Source organism: Mus caroli, chromosome 11 (genome assembly GCF_900094665.2).
Source record: "Mus caroli chromosome 11, CAROLI_EIJ_v1.1, whole genome shotgun sequence".
NCBI classification, from domain to species: Eukaryota; Metazoa; Chordata; class Mammalia; order Rodentia; family Muridae; genus Mus; species Mus caroli.
In genome coordinates, this window is record NC_034580.1 from 56,127,940 (window position 1) to 56,152,173 (window position 24,234).

Sequence of the window (24,234 nt, forward strand, 5' to 3'; positions counted from 1 at the left end):
CTGGGATTAAAGGTGTGCGCCACCATGCCCGGCTATTTACATTTTAAATGTTATCCCCTTTCCTAGTTTCCCCTCCGAAAATCACCTCCCCTCTCCCCCTGCTCCCCAACCCACCCACTCCCATTCCTGGTCCTGGCACAGAGAACTCTTATATTCATAAGGAGCCTTAACAGCACTAGAGCTGGGCAGATATCAGCCCTCTATGGTATTTTGTCTACTTCCCTGTCAATAACCCCGAGTTATAACTTGCCATGTTTCACTGGAGCCACTCCTACTCTGACTGGCGGGCCCTCATGGCCATGTTCCCACGATCCATCTACCACGGCATCTTCTTCCTTTTTCCTCTCTCCTCGTCTCATGGTCTGTGTCTCAGACCCTAAACCTGGCAACCAAAACCCTGCCTCCCTCTCTTCTGCCTAACTACATCCTGTCAGCATCTTTATTTGACCAATAGTTTTAAATTAAGAAGTAAGGTTATATACATAGCAACAGAACAAATCTCAACACTCCTTCTCTCCAGATGGCATCGGGTGAGGGTCATGTGGGTAGATGGGCGGGATCTGTGTGAATGTTGTGTCATTTCCAGGCCAGCTGGAGAACCCTAGTGGAGGCATCAGTTTAGCTTTTCAAGCTAATATGAAATTACCGAAATGGGTCTAAGCCTCTACAAGGCTTACTATCAAATACCCTGAGAGCCCATGTCCCACCGTATAAAACTGTTTCTGTCTATGAACACTTTAACTTCATTCTGGAATGTGGAGAGTCCTGTAACTCCCCGCTCTACCTCCACAGGTAAGGCCAATTATCTCCACACAGATTCAAAGGGTCAGACATAGTTCCTTCAAAGGTGGAATATCTCAGAGGTAAATCCAGACACAGAAAATGTTAGTGTTTTCTAGGGGTTGGGAGAAAGAGGCTTGGCCACCATCTTGATAAACTGGGGGTGTCTTTGTAGGTGATGAAAGGCTTTGCAACTTGGCAAGGCTATAACTTCACACTTGTACTGAATGCTGCTGAGGGCCACGCTAACAAGTGGCCTAAATTTACCTCGAAATATTTTATCCTATTCCGTAAGGTGGTTATATTTCCTATCGTCGCTTTGCTGGAGTAAGCCATTTCCCCATAAACTCACTGTTTATTATGGATTTCTTTATCAGCTTTTCAGAGAGGGCTGATGATCCTGGGTTGTCTTCTTCTCCTCAAGAGAGAATCAAATAAGCAAGAGGGAGTGCTGGCTGCCTAGCAGGTGCAGTAGCATTTGCTGAAAACTGTGTGTTAAAGGCTTACTCCCCAGTGCAGGGCTAGGGGAGACCGTGGAGCCTTTAGGAGGTGGGGCCTAGTGGGAGGTTATCCAGTCACTGGGGTCCTGGCCACTAATGGGACTGTGTGAGCCCAGCCTCTTTCTTTTCCCTCGGCTCCAGGTCATAAAGGGAGCTTCTTTTGCTGCTCCAACACAGACTCCCCAAGACAACACTGCAGCTGACCCTGGGCTGAAGCTTCCTAAGCAAATTAAATGTTGTTTCTTTAGCTACTTGTGGAACCATGAAAGGCAGCCTGTTTTCTGGTTGAGCTAGGATTAAACCCCAGAGACCCAGCAGGTGTTCCTGCAAGGAAGGAAAGGTGTTTGTGACACCCCCAGACACCAGGCTCCTGACAGGAGGCCCCAGCTCCATGATTTTGTGGCCATCAGTAACATAGGGCAATGACCCAAGCTCCTGGTATTCTGTCTGGACTCCACCCCCACAGTTACCTGACAACAGCAAGGTAGGCCTGGCCTACTAAAAAAGGGGCTGCTTGCCCCCTCCTCTCTCTCTTACTCTCTTGCCTCTCTTTCTTACCCCCTTGCTCCCCCTCTCTCTGCATTCCCTTCTCCCTCTCTCCATTTGTTTATGGCCTGCCTCTACTTCTCTACTCTCTCCCTCTTTCTGCCTTTCTCTGCCTCTACTACCCTCTTAGCTCCCCTCCCCTAACCTCAGACCTGCTCTGAGAAAAGGGGGTACAGTTTCACTCCTCACAACTCTCTGCCATGACAATAAATGCCTTAAAACCATGGACTGCCTCTTTTCATGGGGATCCTCCAAGCCAGAACAATAGAGCAGGTCTTCCTCTAAAGAGCTGCACCTAATCTCACGCAGGAGACCCTGTGTTCCCAGTCACAGTTTCCACCAAGCCAAGCAACCCACTGAGCAAGCCAAGGACTCTCCTCCCTGTGGGACCCAGCTGGAGTGCTTTCCTCCCGCCGCCCTTTTCCCTTTGGCCGCCAGCTAGAGCCAGCCCTGCGGGCCCCTACTCCATTCTCAGCTCTTCAGTGACATTAAGTGGTGTCTGAGGTGTCCAAGAGCTAAGACCTGCCATCCCTGTCCCCAGCCTCCACGCAGCCCAGAGACCAGCTAGCTGAACACCTGCAGTTCCCAGGGAACCTCAGACCGCACCCCCTCACCCCGGGAGTGGGGTCCTATGGCTTTGTCTTTGTCTGTGATGGCAGCATGGGGTGTGCACAGTCAAACTTCCTGGCCCAGGGATGCAGGACCCCATTCTAATTCACATCTACTGACCACTCTGGGTGAAAGGTAGTCATGGAGGCCGAGTAACACTGTGGGCTTTGCACCCCCACCCCTGGGCAACTTGGGGAATGCCTGGTATTTTTTTGTTGTCTTAGTATATAACTTTTTAAAACTTTTATCTTAGATTTGACCACATTTTCTAGAGTAGGCTATAAAAATAGCTTTCCTGGAAAGTGGAACCAAACCAAAGCATTGTGGGAGCCAACGATAAATAAATAAATAAATAAATAAATAAATAAATAAATAAATAAAATATGCATTTCTAATTAATAAGAAATTTGCCATGAAATTTTCTTTAAAGGTAAGAACCTAAAAGTTACCTTTTTTTTTTTTTTTTTTTTTGGTTTTTCGAGACAGGGTTTCTCTGTATAGCCCTGGCTGTCCTGGAGCTCACTTTGNAGCTCACTTTGTAGACCAGGCTGGCCTCGAACTCAGAAATCCGCCTGCCTCTGCCTCCCGAGTGCTGGGATTAAAGGCGTGCGCCACCACGCCCGGCTAAAAGTTACCTTTTTATGATAACCTTCTGTTCCCAAATATTCTCAGCACACATTTTAGATCTTAGATATTTATTTTATCAATGCTTCTGTGACACAGTTCCCAGACAGAGCGAGAACAGGTACCTGATATTCAGCTCATGGCGAGAACGCAGCAGCAGAGGATGCTGGGGAGAGGAAAGCACACTCACAGTAGGGAAAGCCAAACCAACGCATTTGGAAATCATGATAAAGTCATTGGGGAAAAGCTTTCCTACCAGCAGAGCTTCTGGGGGTGGGAGCGAGCGCTCAGAGTGCTCAATGTTAGAGTTCTTGCCTAGCGTGCGCTGAGGTCCCCGGTTCCCTCCCCAGCACCCTCCCCCCACAATCTGGATAGCCATTTATTCATTTATCTGTTCATTCTCCCCCCCCCCCCATCTTAGTGCTGAACATCAAACAAGGGCCTTGCACACACTAGGCACATGTGCTGCTCCTTTCGTGACCTGCAGTACAACAGAAAGGGCCACAGGGCCATATAGAAGCTTAACCTAGGACGAGCTCACTGGCAGCCTTTCTACCCACAGTTGAGAGTGTGACAAACTCACAGCCATGCTCAGGATGTGGCACACAAGTATTACCAGTCCACAGACCGGGGACAGTCCTATCTTAGCCACGGTCATTGAAAACTCGCACCACAATTCCTGCTATGAGGACAGCAACAGAAACAGTCAGAGCCATCCCACGATAGAAAACAAGCTGTCTCCCCGTCAAGACCTCCCCAACAGTGGGCACTGCACACTGGCTGTTCTCTTCTACCACCAGCTGGCCGGTCTGGCTCTCTGGCCTGATGATATCAGGCAAAATCACTCCATCCGTAATTTCTCTTTCCAAGATGGGCAGATCTGTTTGAAGAGAGAAGTTGGGACATTCACTTTGTTATTGTGGTATTAAAAATCGACCCTCAATCATCAGCACTTTTTACATAAAAATTTTTATATTAAAAACACATTTTAATGGGAGAGTTCAGAGTTGATCTGAAAAATTATGGCTGAGAAAATTTTATTGTCTCAAGAACAGGAGCTCGTGAACTCAACCTCTCTGGCCAAACTACATTTCAGACTTCGTAAAGCAAAACTAGAACTGTAAAGTGAAGAGTCCATTACCTGCTGGGGTGGGTATCAACTCCTTGGTGCTTTTGAGCCCAGCTCGAACTTGTGCCTAAAAACAAGGCTACATGAGTAAATGAAGTGGGAGCCAAGCCAAGATGTAGCTTTTGTTAAAACTTCAACTTAAGGCTTGTGCTGAAAGTCTAGAATCTCAGAAACAGCTTTCTCTGGCCATGAAAAATGTCACATGATACTCTAAGAGACAATAATGCCAGAAAATGGCTGCTCTTGTCCCAATGCTCCTCTGGCAGCAATAATGGAAAAACAGGGTTTAACGTGTTTGCCCTTCTGCCTTTAGTGTCTCCAAACACAAATAAAAGGACCAAGATCTAAAGGTAAATGATACCACCATCTAAAACCTAGCTTACTGACCAAGTCAATATCTTTTTTTCCCCCTAAGAACTATTTATGTGTACAGGTGTTTTGTCTGCAAATGTATCTGAGGGCAATGTGCATGCAGTTCTCATGGAGGCCAGAAGATGACATTGGACCCCTGGAACTGCTGTTACAGGCAACTGTGAGCTACTGTGCAGTGCAGGTGCTGGGAACCAAAGAGGGGTTCTCTGGAAGAGCAGCCAGTTCTCTTAACCACTGAGCCATCTCTCCAGCCCCCTAGTCCATATTCCATATATTCTATTCTCACAACACATCAAGATGAGTTGAAGAAACACACAATCCATCACCACTAGGCAAAGCCAACGGAATCAGAAAAAGAAAAGGTGACGACCCAAACTCCTGAGCTCACCTCCTGTCTTTGTAAGAGTCCTTCCTCTTGGCCACCGACCCATCTTACATTCGGCCTCGCCACAATGAGATGAGCCCTCAGTCTCTGCCCACATACTCATGTGGGTCACCACCCCAGCCCAAGTGTCCCACAAATCACAAACACTTAACATAGTACTTCTTTGTAAGAACGGAACCAAATACATTTTTTAATTGAAGCCTTAAAAAAAGCTAATCAGCAGAAACTATTTTACATAAACACAAAAGTATTTTGAAGCCAATTCCTGTTTTCTTTGTTTTAAGCTGAGTCCTGTGGTCAGAGGACACCAGCCAACTCTAATTAAGAGGACCTATCTTCCTGTCCCCTTTCACCCTCCGCATAGTTACAGTTCACGATGCACTGTCTCAAAACTGATGGGATTTTTCTTTATCAACCTTATCAACCATGGATCAAGTATTGATGCATTTTACAGTGACACAGAGCCTGTTACCTGCTCTGCGACTCTGTTCCAGTTTGTCCTCAGGATGTAGATTAAATAGGAGAAGGCTTGGAAGAAGACACAGACTATCAGTCCAGCCCAGAGGCCTGCGGACACAAAATGAGCACCGGCAGTCAGTCAGTTCCAACTCCATGACCATTAAAGTTCATTCTCATTAACTCAGGATCAGTGGAGCAAAATTTCAGTTAAATTAACTTCTCAAAAATTTTGGATAAACACGGAGCTGAGAAGACTGAAGTCTGCCACTGATCTATCAGAGACACTGAAGGGATGAGATGGCAAGCAAGAAACCAAACAGGAAATGTCAAGAGCGGTAGGAATGTGGCAGACACTCTCTGGTCGCTGGTGAAAACCTGCAGTGAACTCTGAGTGAGTGGCCAGGTGTCTCTTGAGGTGAGAGCAGCGGAGAGTGAGGAACCAGCCTAGGGAAGGTCCAGGCCAGCAGTACAGACAGAGGCAGGAGGAGCCTGCTGCAAGAAGATGCCAGCATGGGAGCCCCACAGAGCAGTCACGTAGGAAATGACAAGGTAGGAGAAAGCAGAGGAGGACATGTAAGCCACAGGAGAAAACAGGAGTTACTGTTTATCCATAGTAATGGGGACCCATGAAAGGGGTTCAGACTGCTGTGCACATGGGTAGGTGTGAGAACTGGGATTTTCAACAGCTTGCTCTGAAGCCAAGCATGGTAGCTCATACCCACAATCCTTGCATTCAGGAGGCTGAAGCAGGAGGATAATGATTCAAGGCTACCCTGGGATTCATAGTAAGTTCCAAGCCAGTCTCGGATACAGACTGAAAATGTCAATAAATAATAAATAAAGGAAGGAAGGAAGAAGGGTAGAGGGAGGAAGAGGAAGTAGCTTGCTTGGAAGACATTCCTCCAACTGTTACATGAAAAATAAGGAAACCTGGGGAATACAGAGATGGCTCAGGGATTAAGAGCACTTCCTGGTTTTGCAGAAGACCCAGGTTTGGTTCCCAGTACCCACATGGTGGTTCACAACTATCTATAACTCCAGTTCCAAGAGATTCAGTACCCTCATTTGGCATCCACAAGCACTGTGCACACATACACTCAGGTACACACATATTAAATAAATAAACCTTAAAAAAAATTGAGACTCTAAGAGAGCCCCATGAAAAAAATACGTATAAGAAGGAACTATCAAAGTGGTTTTTTACATGTGGGTCAGTGATTTGCCTGAATGTAAGTGCAATGCCCAAAGAAGACAGAAGAGGGTGCTAAATCACTCTAGAGCTGGAGTTCCAGCAGTCCCTGCAGAGCAAGCTGTGCCAAGTTAAGATGCTCTGTAAGTTGGGACTAAATCTCCCAATTTGTTTGTCAGCAGTTTGCTAAGATTGATTCTTGCATCTGCTCCTGCAAAAACATTAAGAAGAAGCTAGAGTGAGCCCTACAGATGAGATGTAGACAGCAGGTCAGCGTAGTCCCTTAAATGTCATGATTGAGTTCCTAGGAACTGATCCTAAGGCAAGGTTCAGGAACGTATTAGTGGTGCACACGTGTTGGGTGATCCTCGAGCCATGTTTTGTAAGCAGGAGCCATTCAATGCCCACTCCCAGAGATGCAGTGCAGAGGTGGTACATAGCACATCTCCTCTGCCAGCTGTAATTTCATGCTTTGCAAAGAAATGGGAGAGGGAGATAATATTTGTTATATGATAAAGATGTGCTGTTTGGACACAAAATGTGAGGAGTGATTTCCATACATATCATCGCAGTCTTGAAGTTCTCTAATTAGATTTTTAAAGACAGTTCTGAGGACGTAGCCCAGGGTATCCTGCGTGGTGGGCATCCCCAGCCCCAACTGCACTATTTTTAATATGAAATAAAATTCATTGTTACTCGAAGAAATACATAGCAAATGAAATATATACACAAAACACATATACAACTTTTGACTTACTTTGCACAATTCTACATATTTTGAACCTCAATAAAACATTTCTAAGAATGATATAATTTATTCATGTAGACACAATAAAAGTCCAAGCAGAAGCTGAGACGGCCTCAGGAGCATAAACTTCTTTAAAATCCTAGGTTAAAACAGCTTCAAGGAAGACTTCTATACAAGTAAGTAATCCTCATCGTACTTAGCTTGCATTGGGGCATACAAAAAAAACTGAACCGATTTCATGAAGTAAGCAATGTATATGAACAATATTACTATCACCTCTGACAAGGGCTGAGAATGTGTCTCCGTGGTGGAACACCCACCTGGCTCATGCTAGGCCAACAGCTCAAGCACACACCCAGCCAAAATGCACATAAATAAAACTACAGTCAATGGCAAATTCACATAAAACAGTAATATAAAAATCTAGCAGTTCAATTAGTGTATCGCAGTCAGGATGACTATGAGGAAGACAATATCCCCCACCTTCATATTTCATCTAAGGTTAAAAATTACACCAAAAAAGCATTTGTCAATTCCTCAGACTTGTTTGTTAAAAAGAATCAATGAAATAGATTCTACAGTTAATTTTTAAATTTTTAAAATGTATTATTTATGTGTTATATGTGATTGTACATGTGATCTTGTGTATACATAGTTGTGTCTGTATGGTTATATGTTCATGATTATGTCTACACACAGTGGTGTGTATATGACTGTGTGCATGTATGATTCTGTGTTTATATGAGTGTGTGTATGTGACTGTGTGCAGGTATGATTCTGTGTGTATTTGAGTGTGTGTATGTGACTGTGTATATGAGTGTGCAGGTGTTTATGTGTGTGTGATTATGGATGGATGGTTGTGTGCATGATTGTGCACATATATATGATTGTGTGTGTGTAACTGTATATGGGTGTATGACACGTGTGTAAGAGTGTGGATACACCCACTATGAGGTCAGAGGACAACTTTTAGGGGCTGGTTTTCTCCTTTGACAATGGATTCCAGGGCCTGATGGGGTGATGAGATCATGGCAGATACTATTATCCACTAAGCCACCTCACCAGTCTTCTGCAGACGCTTCTTAAACATATCTTAAGCCATATGCACACAAGCACACTGCAGCCCCCAATCCACTGCGCCCTTTAGTGGAGAAACACTAGGAGCAGGAGCGCCAGGAAGTCATGAAAACCTGTAATCCCACAGTCACCTCCAGGGCTTGTTGCTGCTACAGCAGGCACCATGCAGGAATGCCTCTCTCGCCATCAGAGAGCTCTCCAGTCAACTGCTTTACATCTCAATCGACCTATTTTCCTGCAACAGTGAGATCTGGGGTGCATTGCTAAGGGATCAAACACATACCTATTATCCCAAGCTTAGCAGCAAACATCAGTGACACTCCGATAGGAAAACCAAACCCGTAGTAGCCAACGGCATTCAGGATAGCGCCAATCTTTTGTTTTCCCGTGCCTCTCAGGACCCCGCCACAGGTGCCCTGCAGGGAGGAAACCGACAGCAGTATAGAAGTCAGCACCTGCTCATCACGTCCAGTTCAGAGTACAGTGTCGCTGTCCCATAGACCAAGCTGTCCCCAAAGCAGACATCACAGCCAAGATGAAGGAAAACGTCCTGTTTCAAACACTACTGGGTAAAGGCACACAGCAGCTTGTGTTAAAGAACTGTCAGGTCGTGGGCTTTATGCTATGAACTTGACACCATCTAGAGTCACCTAGGAAGAGAGAACCTCGACTGTGAGGAATTCACTCTATCACACTGGCCTGTGGGCTTGTCTGTGGGGACTGATGTGGGAGGGACCAGCTCACCGTGGGCGGTGTCAACCTGAGGCAGGTGGTTTCAGTTCCCACCTCCAGGTTTCTGCCTTAAGCTCCTGCCTTGGTTTCCATAAATGGACTGTGATTTAGGACATGAAAGCCAAAGAAACCCTCTCCTCCCCAAGTCGCTTTTGGTTGTAGATTCTGTCACAGCAAAAGACAGGTGACATTATTTAAATTTCTGACTATTTCAACTGCTTACCGTTAGTTTACAAAGTCTCATACTGTCTGAAAAGTTAAAGGCTTCAATAATGGCACCTTAGCAGGAAAGAGTGGGAGTGGCTGAAGACCGCCCATAGAGGGTGGAGTGGCTGAAGACCGCCCACAGAGGGTGGAGTGGCTGAAGACTGCCCACAGAGGGTGGGAGTGGCTGAAGACCGCCCACAGAGGGTGGGCGTGGCTGAAGACCGCCCACAGAGGGTGGAGTGGCTGAAGACCGCCCACAGAGGGTAGGAGTGGCTGAAAACCGCCCACAGAGGGTGGGAGTGGCTGAAGACCACCCACAGAGGGTGGGAGTGGCTGAAGACCGCCCACAGAGGGTGGAGTGGCTGAAGACCGCCCACAGAGGGTGGGCATCTCTGCCACTATTCTCATCACTGCTGTGCTCACAGCCCCGTCTTCAGAGTGAAGTGGAGAAAGTGGAGGAAAGTCCACAGGAAGAGAAGCCAAATGACAATGACCAGGAAGTCAGGCCACAGAGAATAATTGTTCATACTGAGAATAAGCATCCAAGGATGGTTCTGGAGTGTAGCCAAAGGGTCTTGAAACACCCACAGGTCTGCAGAAGATGAGCCCAGGGAGAGACCTTCTGGTGGTCAGTGTAAGCTTGTCCTTACTGGCCTGCCTTGGGAGTGTACAGCAGCCACCAAGTCACTGGGTCACCACATCACTGAAGGCATTCAGTGTGGACAGACGGAGAGAGCCAGGGGGACCCTTGACCTTCACTCCAAACATTAAATCACAGATAAACAAGCTAGGGACATTTTCCACACATGCCAGAGTAAAAATGCTGCATACTTACTGCAAGTGCATCAAAGAGATGAAAGGGAGCAAAAATGGGCATCACTTGACTCACAAGGGAAATGATGTCCCTGTTACAGGAGAAGGGCAGTAGTCAGCGACTTAAATACATCTGGGTCAGCAAAATGGCTCAGCTGCCAAAGGTGCTGTTGGCTGAGCCTGATGAGCTGAGTTCTACTTCCAGGATTCACGTGGTGAAAGGAAAGAATCGACTCCCATAAGTTGTATACTGACCTCTATGCACACACACACACACATATACATACACACACACATATATACACACACATACGCACATATACACACACACACATAGACACATATACATACACACACACATACACATATACACATACACCAACACATACTACTACATAATTTTTTAAAATCACAAGCCTAGCATACATTACATTTTTTGCAAATCAAGTATATGATAAAATCATACTAATTCAGATTTTATTAATAAATAGAGTTTCTGACACTATGAAGATGTTTTCTTCTTTTAAAAAAAGTATTTATTTTGAGACAGAGTCTCACTATGCTGTCCAAGCTGGCCTTGAACTTATCTTCCTGTCCCTCCTGAATAACTGCAATTATAGGCAGGTCTGGGCCACTAGGCCTGATAATGGTCCACGCTAGTCAACAGACAAGTGGTTAGACTTAAGTACTTATGTAATTATTGTTACAGAAAATACAATAAAAGTGAAGGTTGAGTCTGTGATGTTTGCAAACATGGCCTCAAATGAAGAGTTGAAGAGCTGGCTACCACAGACCGCCCTGGCCCAGGACGTGCCCATCTGGGGATGAGACTAACCCAAGCTGTCTTTTGTCTCTCAGAGCAAAACTCCACTCAGACCTCATGGGTGTCGTGGTACTGGAAAAGTAGGGTGGATTTGCATGGGCTAGCACCGTTCAATCTTGTTTCTGCTCTGTTCCTACCTCTCCTTCCTGGTTGTGCTACGGGCTTTCGTGTGGAATGAAGGGCAACGCCCCCTCCCAAGCAGAAGCATGCCGGGAAGAAAGCATCAGAGCCAAGACAGTCCCCGGATGGCCACCTACTTGTCATTGGTGAAGATGTAGGCAACCACATCCTTCAAGGCTGCGAGCAGAATCCCCACCAGGAGTGCACAGACACCTGCGAAATAAGGAGGAGTCACAGGAAACAACAGTTCTCCAGAACATGACAACGCTTCCCAGGGGGGATTGGTGCCAGTTAGTCAAGAAGTAAGAGCGCAGCTGAGCTCAGGAACATGCACCTGCAGTCCCAGTTTTGTGGGGAGTTGGGGTGGAAGGATTGCTTAACCTTGTGACCTGGGCGTTCACAACCAGCCTGGGCAACATGTTTGTGAAACCCTGTCTCAAAAGCAGTGTTACAGTGTAAATCCTAAGACCGGCTGTTCTCCATCCCTTCTAAGGGAGCGGGTTAGTCAGAGCTAGCCCCTTGGGAACATGAGGCTTACACTAAGAATGTTTTTGTCTCTCTAATGCTCAGGGTGAAATTTCATTCCCAAAGCAGAAGCAAGGTGACTGAATCATGAGGGCCCTGCTGCCAGGTGGGGGACAGATGTTTTCTAAAAGGGCCTGCCCCCCCTTTCCACTTCCTGCTCTCTCACCACACGAGTTCACCCTGTTCCTCCCTTTAAGACTATATAACACTGAGTAGATCTTGGAAGCTGAGGGCAGATGTCACCAGATAGCCAGATCTGGTGGTACCTCGATCTTAGGCTTTCCAGCCCTAAAAGCTGTCAGCAATAAACTTGGTTCTTAATGAATCTACCCATCTCAGATATTCTGTTGTGGAGGCACAGACTCAGGCATTATACTAACTTCAGTCCAGACGTCAGGGATACTGCTCACCAGCACACAGAAGAACAGTGGTACAGGAACACCGGGCCTGGTCAGCGTTCCCTGCCCCCAGAGCATTGCCCACTCGGACGCTGGCAGCCACACCAAAGCCAAAGGGCACCTGGGGATGCGCAATCAGAAGTCACGGTTAAAAACAAAGAAAAGGAAAGGAAGCCTGCATGTTAACTAAAAGCAGCAATTGACGGATGATAAGCGGAAAGACATTATTGATTATTTAGTTGGGGGAGGGGCTTGTATTGTGCACCCATACAGGTGGAAGCCAGAGGTCAACCTCAGACACTCATCCTTGAGAGCTGCCCACCTTGCTTTAGGGGTCTCTTATTGGGACCTGGGGTTCATCACTGAAGCTCGACTGGCTGGTTGGGGTGGGGGGCTCTGGCTACAGGGATCTTCCTGTCCCCACCTCCCTGCCTCGAGGATTCCACATGCCACATGCCTGACTTTTTATGTGAATTTTTCCCTTCCCCACTGTGACAATTGAGCCTCAGCTGCCCCTCCTCTCCCTCCTACAGTCAATCCTTTGACAGGTCCCTCATTCCAGAGGTGTCTGGTGACCCAGGGCCACAGCCAGCAGCCTCGCCACCTCCACTGTCCCAGCCTTTACTCCTGGATCCTCTGGTCTTCTTCCTTCTGTCCTGGTGTCCTCTGGGTCTGTGGTTGACAGCCCTTCTAGTCCTGCCTTCTGCATACCAGGCCTCCTCTAGGACAGTCTTCTTCTGTATTCCGAAAGACTTCCTTCTTTTCATTTTTATATTTATTTATTTATTTATTATTGAGGCAAGAACTCATGTAGCCCACACTCTGTCTGATACTAACAATTAATTCCATGGCTTCAGGTGTGATAAGCATTCTATCAGCTGAGCTACACACTGCCCTCATTTTTACGATTGGAGGGGTATCCAAAATGGATCATAATCCTTTTGCCCAGATGGCCTCTGTCATCTTTATGAAACAGGCAACCAGAGTACCTTGTTGTACCAGGTGCCTGTGCTGATCTGATTCTCATTTTGCATTCTGCAGCCAGCTGCACTCTGTCTTACCCCCTCCCTGCCCCCCCCCCCCCCCCCCCCCCCCCCCCCCCCCCAACCCGCCCATTCTCTTCTCTCTTCCACAGCCTCCTAGTTCCTCACCTGGCTGACCCTAGCAGCCTCCTCCTGCTTCCCCAGGCTCCCACACATCTTTCCCCTGAGAGCAAATGGGTCTGCCTGCTGCTCCACCCTTTCTCTTAGCAACCCCTGTGGCAGGCAGCACCACATAGTACCCCTGTTCTCAGAGCCTCTGTCCAGGTTCCACAGTGGGCTGCCAACCCTGGGCTCCCCAGGCTAGTTGCTCTCATTCAATTCAGTCAGCTTAAACTACTAAGCAGAAAAATACTCCCAGATAGCCCACTTAAAAGGTTTGATGCATCTTAGACCCTGTTTTGTGGCTTTTGTTTTTTGTTTTTAATGTTTTGAGACAAGGTTTCCCTGTGTAACAGCTCTGTCTGTTCTGGATTCAATTTGTAGATCAAGCTAGCCTTGAACTCACAGAGATCTGCCTGCCTCTGTCTCCCAAGTGCTGAGATTAAAGGCACATACCACCTTGTCTGGTCCCTGTTTTCTTTTTGCTAGCTTGCTATACACAGGTGAGATTCAGAGATATTCATGCTGCTTTTTCTGTCTCCTGAGCAGGCCACAGGCGAGAGGAGGGGAGGAGCTAGCTGATCCCCCACGCTCAAAACCAAGTCCCAGCAGCAACTTCACACTGGTTAACTGAATACGCCAAGCTTCCTGCTGTCTGAGGCACGGGGCCTCGGTCAATCTTCACTTGCAATGGGTAGCTATGGTTTCGTCTCAGTTGTGGGCACAAAATTTGAAGCACAGAGAATTAGGTGAGGAGCCCATGCCACACAATGGGAAACAATATGGTCAGTACCCAGGTCCCCTTCCTCCTTCTCTGCACCTCTGTTAAATGTAACTATAATGGTCCAAGGATTTTATACAAAGAAGATACAAAGTGTTCTCATATTTTTACCATGTAGGCGACAGAAGCCAGTTCATAGATGACGGCCTGGGCTCCCAGTTCTGTCACATTAACAAGGCCTGAAACAGCAACTCAGATAATACAAGTCAAACAGTAGACGGGAGGAACCAATTTCTTTACGAAACTAGAACACATATATATTTATACATAGGCTTGTGTGTGTGTGTGTGTGTGTGTGTGTGTGTGTGCGCGCGCGTGCAACTGTACTATGTCTCTAGCTTCTAGCCTATATTTTCATTTAAGAGAAGCCAAAGATAGCCCAGATGCAAAAACCCCAGACACCTCTTCCTGGCAAGTTGCCAAGACTCTCGGCATAGCAAGTGAAGTGTCCACTCTACAAACCCCTGATCTATCAGGGAAGACACCCTGAGGACCAAAGTCGGGTAAGATGAGGTTCCTGGGTGGCGGGGTCTCAGGAGTCAAGTGGTACGAAGGGGAACAGGACAGCTTTGGGGACAACTGAAGGAGGCAGTGTCCACAGTAAGTTACTGCTGCTGTCTGAACTATAAACATTACCAGAAACAAGACCAAAATAATTATAGGTCTGCAGAAACACGTGTCTCAGCTGACACACAACCAAACTCAGCAGGAAGCCTGGCAAAGCCATCGACCGCACAGGGTGGTCAGAGAGTCAGGATAGCTGGGGAGTTTGTCATCCCATCCCACGAGCCCCCCTTTCCTTGATCACAAAACACAGGCAGACATAGCAGAGTGAGGGCGAGGCCAGCGCATGCGCTGACGGCCAGCTGCGGGTTCACGCTTGTATTGCAAGCCCCTATGAGGACCCCGAGGACCCCACTGAAGCTTCCACTTCTGGGAAATCTCTGGGCTGCCACTGCCCAGGCTGGGTGCAGGTTCCCCGGGTACAGACAGACCTGCAAGGAAGGTCCCAATCTCGAAGGTCCACCACTCGATGCACACCATGAACATACTGGGGATGGCCAGGCGCGTGTAGGAGCTCCACTCCTGGAAGCACTCCCTTGTCCACCCTGGAGAACAGGCGAGAAAGTAGGTGTGTGCATTGTGTAACAGCCACCACCTCTCACACAGAGCCGGAGACGAGGGTGCCGGTTCCCCAGCAGGATACGGGGTGTCAGGGAAGACCACAGCTTGAGAGGGAAAAAACCAAACTGGCCATGTAAGAACTGGTCACCAAAACCAAATGTATAAACAAACACCCATGTGAGTTATCAGCAGGCACTTAACAGGCGGCACCCCCTCCCCCACAGCAACAATGGCAGAAAATAGCAAAGACCCACAGATACAGAGAAGTGGAAATCTTACATACTGTTATTGAGAACATAAGCATGAACAGATTCCTCTAGAAATGAATGATGGAATCCCTATACGAGTCAGCAGGGTTTTTTGTTTTGTTTGTTTGTTTTGTTTTGTTTTGTTTTGGGGGGTCTCTGTGCCTCTGTGTACAGAATTTGAAATCCCAAAATTGAAATGGGATTTAGGGTCAAAGAACACTTCGTATGTTCCGCCACAGGAGCCCAGAGTGCTGGATAGCTCTATGTCAACTCAACGAAAGCTAAAGGCATCTGGGAGTAGGAACCCTCAAGTAAGATCAGGTTGTAGGCAAGCCTGTATGGTATTTTCGTTTTTATTTCTTTTATTTAATTTTATTTTAGGTGCACTGGTGTGAGGGCATCAAATCCCCTTGAAGTGGAGATACAGACAGGTGTGAGCTGCTGTGTGGGTGCTGGGACTTGAACCTGGATCCTCTGGAAGAGCAGCCAGTACTCTTAACCACTAAACCGTCTCTCCAGATCCAGTTATTTTATTTTATTTTTTATTCTTCTCTCATACATTACATTCTGACTGCAATTTCCCCTCTCCCCATGCCTCCCAGTCCACCCCCTCAGATCCCCTCCTCCTTGTTTTCTTTAAAAAAACAAAACAAAACAAAAAGCCTCTGGGGGTGTAGGGGGGGGAATCAACTGAACATGGCATAACAAGATAAAAATAAGACTAGGCACAGCCCTCATATCAAGGTTGGACTAGGAGGAAAAGGGTCACAAGAGCAGGCAAGAGTCAGAGATATCTCACACTACCACTGTGAAGAGTCTCACAGAACACTAAGCTACACAACCATAACATACAGCAGAGGGCACAGCTCAGACCCCGTACAGGGACTGTGACTGTTGCTTCAGTCTCTCTGAGCTGCTATGAGCCCTGCTTTGTTGATCCTGTGGATCTTGTTCTTATGGTGCTTTCAACCCTTCTCCTCCCTCATCCCCCACCCCCTCTCTGGCTCCTTCATCCCCCACCCCCTCTCCGGCTCCTTCATCCCCCACCCCCTCTCTGGTTCCTTCATTCCCCACTCCCTTTCTTCACAGTTCCCCTGGCTTCATCTAGTGTTTGGCTGAGGGTCTCTGCATCTGCTCCTATCAGTTGCTAGATAACGCCTCTCTGAGAACAGTTGGGCTAGGTACCGATCTATGACTAAAGCAAGGTAATATTAGGAATCATTTCATTGACTTTTTTTCCAGTTGTATTTGGTTCTATCCTGGGTCTCTGAGTGGTCCAGTTTCTGGTTCTTGGCCATCCAGGCAGTTCATCCTGAGCGAGGTAACCCACATGCAGAAAGACAAGCTGGTATGAACTCTCTTATATGTGGGCATTAGCTGTGATGGATAATCATGGTACAATCCACAGGCCCAGAGGGGCCAGGTAACGTGGGCTCAAGGTGAGAAGCATGGATTTCCCTGGGAAGGAGAAATAGATTTCATGGGTGGACTGGGGACAAGTGTGTATGTGTGTGGGGGGGGGGGAGGAGGGATAGGGAATAGGGTGGAAGGAGAAAGTACTGGGAGATATGGCAGGAACTGGGAGACATTTTGGAGTGACATGGAAACCTAATGAAATGAAAATTCCCTGGAGTCTATAAGGATAACCTAGCAAAGACTTCTAGTAACAGGGATTATGGAGCCTGAACTGACAATCTTCTATAACCAGACAAGGCTCCCAGCAGTGAGACTGGTACACCAAACCAGCCACAAAACCTTAGACCTACAATCTGCCCTGCCTGCAATAGGGTAATGGTAGCACAGGACTTGTGGGAGTGGCCAGTCAATGATAGGTCCAACTTGGGGCCCATGCCTTGGAAGGGAGGCCTATAAGGCATTTTCTTAACTAGTGATTGATGGGGGAGGGTCCAGCGCATTGTGGGTGGGGCCACCCCTGGATTCTCTAAGAAAGCAGGTTGAGCAAGCCATGGGGAGCAAGCCAGTAAGCAGTATCCCTCCATGGCCTCTGCATCAGCTCCTGCCTCCAGGTTCCTGCCCTGCTTGAGTTCCTGTTCTGACTGCCTTTGATGATGAACTGTGATGTGGAAGCATAGGTCAAATAGACCCTTTACTCCCCATGTTGATTTTTGGTCAAGGTGTTTCATCACAGCAATAGTTACTGTCTAGGACAAAGACTAACCACATAAGCAAGCCCTGAGTCCAAGAGACCCTGCATCAGGAGAAGAAAATGCAAGAGTGAATGAGGAATGTTCTCCGCATCAGCCTTGGGCTTCCACAGACATTTTCACACTACACCAAAGCACATCTGAACATACACACAAACATATGGAAGAAAGAAAAAATAAAAGGTTCAATAAAGTTACGGTAGAAAATGTCCCAAATGTGAGCAGAGAGGTGGCCATTCAGAGCAAGTTACATTTGGAACCCCCAAATAGGCAGACCTGAGAAGAATCAACCCACAATACTCTACAGTGGAATTGCTAAGACTACAAAATAAAGAAATATTAAAATCTGTAAGGAAAAAGCACCTTGTAAAGGCGAGCCAATCAGAATTACATCTGACCTAGCACAGATCCTACAACTCAGAAAGTATAGAGTGATTTACTTATACAGAGAGAGAGAGAGAGAGAGAGAGAGAGAACCCATGAGTAAGTCAGGCAAGCTTACAATATAAAGCAAGGTTATCTTTTAAAACCAACGAAGTGGGGCTGAGGATGTAGCACTGGGGCCCCTGCCAACAATCAGGAGGAGGAGGGAGGCAAGAGAATCAGAAAATCAAGGCCATTTTCTACTATGTATCAAGTTCAAGGCTTCCTAGGATACATGGGATTCTCTGTTTAAAAAAACAAATAAATAGATAAGAAAAGCTATTTTAAGGGAAGCACAAAGCTAACACTGCAGAAGATACTTAGAAGAATCCCACACACAAAAGAGAGAGGAAAGCAAGCATATGCATAAGAGCACAGAGAATAACTTTATGATGCACACCTCCTCTTGGATGCCAGTTATGCATGCCACTTATGTAAACCTTCAATGGCTAAACTAGGCTGGGCAGGTTCCTTTTTCCTTAACTTATTTTGGAATGCACCATGGCTGGCACGAATACAACTAGAGCCTAAGGATGTTTGAGACTCACAGTGTGATCGCTGACTCGGTGGAGAGTCATCACAGCAGATTAGAGCCATTGGATGAAAAGTCACCAGGGAGCCAGAAGCTCAAATGCTCTGCTTTTGTACAGCTCACATCCCAGTTACAAAGGATGAAGTGTGTCTTTCCAGTTAAGAAGAAAGCCAGTGAGCACCACGGTTCTCTTCCCCCACTTCCTGACAGCCCATGCAATGTGACCAGCCACCTCACCCTGCTGCTGTCACTCCCCGTCTCCACACCCCAACGCCCACATGATAGACTGTCTCCTCACAAACAACTAGCTGAAACAAATCCCTCCCACATTAAGTTGCTTCTCGTCAGTTATCTGGTCATGCCACTGAGAAAAGCAGCTAATACATCTACTAAAGACACAGTGTGTAATTGTTGGCAGCTACCAACATAACCAGGTAGCTGGCAGAAAACAACCGAAATCATCCAGAAAAGGCCAGCCTAGAGACTAAGACTGACATCTACTCAGGCTGAGGCTGGGGAGAAAATTAACTCCAAACTGTCCAGAGGAATCAGTTCTGTTAGGGAAACATTTTAAATCTAGACCATACCATATTAATGTAAGCCTATACACCAGTGAAAATAATCCCAAATGAGTCTATTTTACAGTATACAAATTATGCTTTAGTGAAGCTGTTAAAAATCAAGATCATTTTCTTCATTTTGACTTGGAAAAAAACTCTGAAATGACTAAGAATTGTGAGCCGAGAGGGTATTAGCGAACAGTACCAGTATGCGGATGTGGAGTCTGGCAGAGCAACACCAAGAATTCTCTCAATGTTCATCTACCTCTGTCAGCTTTAAAAGTAAAACGGAAGCAAATGGCAGGCTAGAAGAAAAGCAGGGGCCTAAGTGTGTTCTTATTTTAGGCACCTTTCACAGATTCATTTGCTTTAAAACATGAATATGTAAATTACACTTGTTTTTGGTAATAAGAGGTGTGTTGGGGGAGGGGCCAATCTTCACAAGTAGAAGACTAAAATGTAACAAAAACCTATTGAAAATGCATAAAAGGCCTTCATGTAAGACCTGACACTCTGAAATCTTTATCGAGAAAGACTTCAAGAGTCAGCTCAGACAAGGACTTTCTAAAAATAACTCAAATAGCTCAAGAAAGAAGAACAGAGCTTGGTAATTGAGTTGTATGGAATTGAAAGGCCCTGGCACAGCAGAGGAAATGACCACCAGAATGGACAGACCACCTATGAAATAGGATTTAAAAATCTCTACAAGCTATTCTTCTGATAGTGGGCAAATATCCAGCGTCCATAAGATAAAAGGCTAAGAGTGATTAATCCAGCCAACTAGTGGGTAAGTGAATTGAGCTTAAAGAAGAATATGACCAGCAAATGTATGAAAATTTGGGACAACCTCAGAGGCCAGGGAAACAAAAATGGAAAGTACACAGAGATTTACCGTGTGCTATCATAGCGGCTATCATCAAGAAAACAAGCAACTGCTAACTGCCAGCAAGAATTCAAGGGAAAGGAACTTTATATCCTGCTGACAGGAAATGCAGGGCAGTATGGTAGGGCCTCAAACTCCCAAACACAGGATGGCATGTATATGATCTAGCTATACCACTCCTAGGCTCTCCTGAAGGCAACCGAGTCATTTTACAGCAGAGACCTACAAACTTATGATTCTCATGATGTTAGTCACAAGAGCCATGGTATGGGATCAGCATAGATGAGACCTCTCAGATCTAACAGCTATTTATAGAACATTTCATCCTAAAGCAAAAGAACATACCTTCTTCTCAGCACCTCACGGTACTTTCTCCAAAACTGACCATATAACTGGTCACCAAATAGGCCTCAACAGATACAAGAAGACACACCATACACAGGTAAACAAGGTACACACACAAATATAAAAAATTCATAATGAAATGCATTTTTTGTTTTGTTTTTTCAAGACAGGGTTTCTCTGTGTAGCCTCGGCCATCCTGGAACTTGCTCTATAGACCAGGCTGGTCTGGAACTCAGAGATCCATCTGCCTTTGTCTCCTGAATGCTGGGATTAAAGTGTGCAGCACCACTGCCCAGCTGATACCCATTATTTGTGTAAATTATACACTAATAAAACATGAGTGGAAAAAAAATCAAAAGACCCTGGGCTCAGCCATCAATACTGGGGGACAGGAAGATGGGAAAGAATAAATCCCACTTTTAACGTCATAAGAAGACAGTACTTAGGAGTAAGTCTAAGCAAGGAGCCAGTGGTGGCTACAGTGGGAGCTTTAGCTCAGGGGAAAGAGACTGAGGACATGCATATAGAAGGTCTCCATGGTCTCGGACCTGAGCAATCAGGATTGTCAAAATGCCCAGGTACTGCCTGGCTTTGTGTCAGAGTCCTAGAGAGAGGAAGGAGCCTTCCTTGAGGACATGCCTCCATGAGATCCAGCTGTAAGGCATTTTCTCAATTAGTGATCACTGGGAGAGGATCCAGCCCATTGTGGGTGGGCCACCCCTGGGAAGGCCATCCCGGATTCTATAAGGAAGCAGGCTGAGCAAGCCATGGAGAGTATTATGTCCTCTGCATCAGCTCCTGCCTCCTGGACCCTGCCCTGCTTGAGTTCCTGTCCTGACTTCCCCTGGTGATGAACAGCAATGTGGAAGTGTAAGCTGAATAAACACTTTCCTCTCCAACTTGTTTTTTGGTCATGGTGTTTCATCACAGCAATAGAAACCCTAACTAAGACAGTTAACAGTACCCAACATTATCTAACAATCGTTGTCAAAATTCCAATAGCATTTGTCACAAAAATAGGGAAAAAAAAGTTCTAGAAATGCAACCCTGAAGAACCACAGCAGTCTTGAAAGCTAACAGTAATGGGGACATCCTGATTTCAAACCCTATTCCAGAGCTACCAAAACTTAACTGCACGGCACTACCACAGAAAACGGCGGATACAGCCAACCAATCCTCACCGAAAGCTCCGAGGCCACAAAGCCAGGAAAGGCGATCTTTTCACGAGTAGCAATGACGTCACTGGATCTCGACAGGCACAAGTCAGGCTGAAGTTAGATCATTTTAGAAAAGATTTTAAGATTTAGAGTTAAGAAACTCTAAGATTATAAACTGAAGATTATACCATATACAAACATACATATACATACCATATACAAACTCAGAATGGACTCAAGAATTGCTATGATCTCAAAATCAAAGAGGAAATCATAGGGGGAGAGGCCAAGGCGCCAGGATTAGTAAAGGCTGTTTGCAACCAGGAAGAATAACATAAAACTAAAATAAAAGGGCAACCCACAGAATAGGAGGAGCGATCTAATGTATCTGATGAGGAGTTTAAATCAAAATATATAACTTATATAACTCAATAGCACGGTGGGGGGAGAGGACTCAGACAGACATTTCTGAAAAGAAATCATCTAAGCACTCAGCTGTTTTGTAATGAGCTCTGCAGATGGCAATCAGTCAATCAATCAATCAATCAATCATGAGCTCCGCAGATGGCCATCAGTCAATCAACCAGTCAATCAATCAAGTGCTTGCTCCATAAGTCAGAGAACCCGAATTCTGATCCCCAGGACCCATGCAGGCATGGTGGTGTTTACCCGTAATCCCAACATGGTGAGAGGGGGGACAGAGATAGGGAGACCCTGGGGGGCTTGGTGGCCAGCCAATGTAGGTGACCCGGGCAGGGGGGCTTTAGGTTCAGGAGAGATGATCTCAAAACAATAAAATGGAAAGCAATTGATGATGACACTGGATGTTACCCTCTGGCCTCCACATGCACACATGCACCACATGCACACGAGCACACATGCACATACATGCACACATGCATATGTGCACCCACACGCACACACAACAATACAGGCATAATTGTGTTGGATTATCGCAAAGGTGTGCATTTGTAATCCCAGTTATTGGGAAGGCTGAGACAAGGTGGGGGACATAAGGTAAGTGGCCATGGGGGCGGGGGGAGGTTCACAGACTTGAAGCTACCCTGGGCAAGTAGCAAGACCCTGTCTCAAAATCTAAAAAACACAAAAGTGCTGGGGATGTAGCTCAACCAAACAAACTACACAATAAAAAAATCACAGCCACACAGCCACACCTGAAATATATACAAACTTTATCAACTTTCCCTCAGTAAAGCTGGAAAAAAAACAGAAACAAAACAAAACAAAAAAATCTAGTTAAGCCTGTAGGTGTCCACTAAAAGGTTCTGGGCTACGTAGCCGTGAGTGGTCCTGGTTGGGAGAAAACGGTCTCCTCACTTATGTTGATATGACAGTAATCTAGCTTAAATTGTATAACATGATTTTTTTCAAGCAACAGGATTTCATATTAGTTGTTTTTAATTCATAAAATATTTTAAAGTTACTGTGACTTAAAACCCAGTATCCAGTATAGTGTTTTATGGACCAAGGGCTATTTTGGTAACTATACAAACACAAAATCACAGTGTCCCTAGTAACTTTTCTATTTTCAGTAACAAACATTTTCCATGTTTTGAGATTTCCTAAAAGATAAAAAAAAAAAAAAAAAATCCAGAACTTCTATGGAGGAAAGAAATCCACAAGCCAGAGCTATGTCCATGAACCTCCCCTGCCCAATGCCAGGCCACAGAGTCACATACCTCCCCAAGTGTGGATGTGGATTCTCTTCCACCACACGTAGAGGAAAAGCAGGGCAGACAGGAAGAACTGGGAGGTGGTGTTGGCCCAGGCTGACCCTCTGCAGGAGAAAAGGTCATGGCTAGTTTGAGTGTGTCCTTCCAAACAGGAATCCAAACAGAACACGCCTCCCCCCCACCAACCTCCTCCCCCCCCCACCCCCAGCTTGTATTCATAGGTGAGCCTGGAGTGCCTGCCTGCACTGTCTTCCTTCTGTGTTTTGGCTGAACCCATATGTAATAGATTTGTCTGTCTTTATGGAGATGACTCTGCTGTTCATCCCTGTGACCCTGAAGGGCCTGAATCTGTATTGCTTTCTGCAAACTGTCTACCTTAAGCAACGCCCAGTTAAACATGTCTTAGATGGTGGCTAGCAAAAGGGACTGAAGGACCAGCTCCTCTATTCATTTGCTCATCCAAGCCACGGCTTTAGTCCACAGGAGTTGAGCTGGTTTGTTTTCCATAGAGTATAATGCGGGGCACCATCAGTGGGAGCCCTTCCTACCACAGGTAGACGCTGGGCCAACGCAGCGTCCCCACGCAGCAGCGCCCCACGCGGCAGCATCACACTCGTCAGAGCCCCATGCAGCAGCGCCCCACTCGGCAGCATCACAGCCTTTTCCAAACCACATTGTCTCTGAGGTGCCCTTCACAGGGGGACCTGGGCCGCCTGTGATGTCTAGTCAATGCACTGGTCCATGGTGTGCTCTCTCTGCTCTAACCAATGCCCGGGTGGCAGTTGTCCTTGGCTGACTTTGGCTGAATTAAGAGATGTCTAGAAATGATTAAAAACAAAACAACAACAACAAAAAGCAAACAACCAAACCAAACAAAACACCCGTGTGGTTCTGCAGGGCACGTATAGGAGTGGACATAGGAGGCACTGACTGAGGAGAGACCGTACCATCCAGCAAGCCGGCGGTCCAGATACAAAGAAGTTAAAAGAAGGAAGCATGCTAGAGTCTGCAAGCACCCTTTCCTTTCTAGATACAGGTGTTTATTGATGCTATTGATGCTGATCCATTGTCATCAGACTACAGCTTTGTTCTTGTTTGACTTTTGCCAGTGTGACAAAACCTAGACACATCTGAGAAAGGGGA

At 46.3% G+C, this 24,234-nt stretch overlaps 1 protein-coding gene across 2 annotated transcripts in view; it reads right to left on the reverse strand.

The window, feature by feature from the left end:
• Positions 1-3,117: 3,117 nt before the first annotated feature.
• Positions 3,118-24,234, reverse strand: part of LOC110305160 (multidrug and toxin extrusion protein 2) — a 37,049-nt gene continuing 15,932 nt past the window's right edge. The window contains exons 8-17 of one of the 2 annotated variants that reach the window (XM_021176965.1): positions 23,098-23,195; positions 14,955-15,068; positions 14,071-14,138; positions 12,049-12,157; positions 11,251-11,326; positions 10,193-10,262; positions 8,702-8,834; positions 5,418-5,512; positions 4,201-4,255; positions 3,118-3,939 (exon numbers count right to left, since the gene is read on the reverse strand). In XM_021176965.1, coding sequence (XP_021032624.1) covers positions 3,704-3,939; positions 4,201-4,255; positions 5,418-5,512; positions 8,702-8,834; positions 10,193-10,262; positions 11,251-11,326; positions 12,049-12,157; positions 14,071-14,138; positions 14,955-15,068; positions 23,098-23,195 — 1,054 coding nt within the window. In that variant the 3' untranslated portion in view covers positions 3,118-3,703. The remainder of the gene's footprint in view (positions 3,940-4,200; positions 4,256-5,417; positions 5,513-8,701; positions 8,835-10,192; positions 10,263-11,250; positions 11,327-12,048; positions 12,158-14,070; positions 14,139-14,954; positions 15,069-23,097; positions 23,196-24,234) is intronic. The other variant, XM_021176966.2, reaches the window with a different exon arrangement.